At 34.8% G+C, this 2,526-nt stretch overlaps 1 protein-coding gene across 1 annotated transcript in view; it reads left to right on the top strand.

The window, feature by feature from the left end:
• The window catches only part of LOC111088117 (solute carrier family 35 member G1-like), a 10,502-nt gene extending 8,482 nt beyond the window's left edge, over positions 1-2,020 (top strand). The window contains exon 2 of the mRNA XM_022397118.1: positions 1,017-2,020. Coding sequence (XP_022252826.1) covers positions 1,046-2,020 — 975 coding nt within the window. The 5' untranslated portion in view covers positions 1,017-1,045. The remainder of the gene's footprint in view (positions 1-1,016) is intronic.
• The last annotated feature ends 506 nt before the right edge of the window (positions 2,021-2,526 follow it).

Raw genomic sequence — 2,526 nt, forward strand, 5'->3', positions numbered from 1 at the left:
AGAGGGGTGTGCTTGCTTCATTTGTATCATAAGTTGTGGAGTGTCCAAGGCATCTGTGAACTGATCCCTCAGCAACAACTTGAGGAGATCGGGTGGTGCAGTTGGGTAGGCCTTGTATGCCATGCTTTTCAAGTCCTGTGCCAGCTTTTGCACGGTCTTTCGTCCTAAACCTAGCCCTGTAGACTTCTGACTGATTTTGGGTTCCGTACCCAATTTTTTCTTCATTACCCATTCAAGCCGTCTCCAGCCATTATTATAATCTATATTTTATATTTGTAATTTGTTGCTTACTAGAGGTAGCTGTGGATCTTAAAAATGACGCTGAGATCTAAAAGTTTAACACCTAAAAAGGTCTAAAGGATTTGACGTTAAGTTTTCTGGTAATTTCGAGAGTAAACATGAAATATTTGTGAATATTTTAGAATTGTTTCAAGAGATTAGAGTTGTTTATAGTCCGTACAGCGAACCACTCAATGTCCACCCCCTTTTTTGTCGGGAAGTGGAACAAGTATGTTTATTTTTTATGTTATTGAAATGCAATTAGTGTCATTTATAAATGTAAAGGCAGTTTGTAAAAAATGTTAAAGAACAAATAAACTAACTTGCAATAATTTACGTGGAGTGGACTTTAAATTATTTTCACCAGACAATTTAAACGAATACGCCTACGAAGGAACAACGTTACAACAATATTGTATGGAGATGGGTATACTTTATAGATATATATTCTTTTTTTATTGCCTGTACTTCCTTAATCCTCGTTCATGACTTTGCGAAAAGTTTATATAATGAACATAGATTATGATTACAGTGTTTGTTTAAAACTTGTACAGCCAAGTTAACCAGATATAGCCCATAGATCAGTTCTGCAAATACTTTTATACGATTACATAAAATTCAGTTACATGTTATTGGTTGACTTTTTGTACGTTTTCTATTTGGAATTATATTTTAGGATATTTTGTAAATTAAGATTTGATTTGTATGTTCAAGAATATTTTCATGTCTTTTTTCAGAACTTTATCACCTATAGGTGCTAACGCTCATGATGAAGTGTTTCGGAGTTGTTGTCCTTCTGATAGCAGCAACAGGAGAAGGGTTCTACGGCCTCGTCGTTCAACTCATTGACGGAATGCATATCGAGAACATTATTGGATTGAACAATCTTTACCGACTTTTGCTTTTGTTGCCAATTGTGCTATTCAGTGGTTCACGGATGCTGTACGACAGAAAAACAATGTTAATTTTACTTCTTCGTGGTATTCTCGGCTCCTTAGCTTTGTCTCTGCTGACCTACTCGTACACTCTACTGCCGATAGGAGATGCAGCTTCATTGTACTTCTGTAGCCCTTTGTATACAATGCTTTTCAGTATTTGTCTCCTGAAGCATCGTTGTAAGCCTGCGGACGTCCTCGCTGTTTTGTTGTGTTTGTTGGGAGTCGTATTACTTTACAAACCAGCCTTTCTGTTTACAGACCAAACAAACCATTCAGAAGAGGTTTTAAAATCTAGACTTTTTGGCGCCATGATTGCAACATGTGGTGCTTTGTGTGATGCCTTACTGTTTGTGTGTAGTAACTCTCTGTGTAAAGTACATTACTCTGTAATCTCTTTTTACACAGTTCTGTGTACGGTAGTTCCTTGGACTTTGACACTTGTGGTTAAAGGTATTCCAACAAATTTCTCGAAGTGTTCGAATAACAATTTATACTTGATTTTTTTGGCAGTTTTTGGTGTAGTAATTCTATTGACCTTGAATCGAGGGCTTCAACTAATCAGTCCAGGTCCAGCTAGTATTATTTTTTCTATGGCAATTCCGATAGGTTTCCTTGTTCAAGTCTTCATAAAAGGTAACCCAATAACCCTGATATCTGGAGTTGGTGCTTTGGCGATCTTTACATCAGTATTAATTTCCATTTCTTTTGGCTGTACCTGCTTTTGTGAAGCCCTGGATTCCTCCCTTTTTGTGGAATACATAATGAAACTGAAACATTATATTAGGATATTACCATATTCGTGAGATTGGAAATTTACGTTAATGAATTTTAAATTCGAGACTTAATCAACATTGTTTTCTTTACCACCGTATTTGCAGAAGTTGGGCGTCTTTAATAGGTGTATATTCAGGAAAATCTAAAGTGTTATAATTTGTATTCGAGTTCTGCAATTTAAGACGGATTTGACTTTCTCATTAAGTGAAATATAAACAGAACAGAGTTAAATTTTTCTTCACTCAGTAGTCAAGAAGTTACACTTGAACAATGTTAAGTACTGTTTCGATTAATATTAAGCACATTTTTTAACATTATCAAAGAAGTGGTATTTGAAAACTAATAAATTAATTAACCATTCTTTAAAGTTTTGAACTTAAAGGTGTGTTCGTTTCTAATTTACTTTATATATAATTTTTCTCACTTTTCCAGATGTATTAATAACCATGTTTAACTACTCCCCTGAACGTATGCTGTAGAATTAACCTTCATAATAGGTTAAAAGTACACATTAATCTCTAATATAGTACCTTAT

This window comes from Limulus polyphemus, unplaced genomic scaffold, assembly GCF_000517525.1.
Source record: "Limulus polyphemus unplaced genomic scaffold, Limulus_polyphemus-2.1.2 Scaffold3149, whole genome shotgun sequence".
NCBI classification, from domain to species: domain Eukaryota; kingdom Metazoa; phylum Arthropoda; class Merostomata; order Xiphosura; family Limulidae; genus Limulus; species Limulus polyphemus.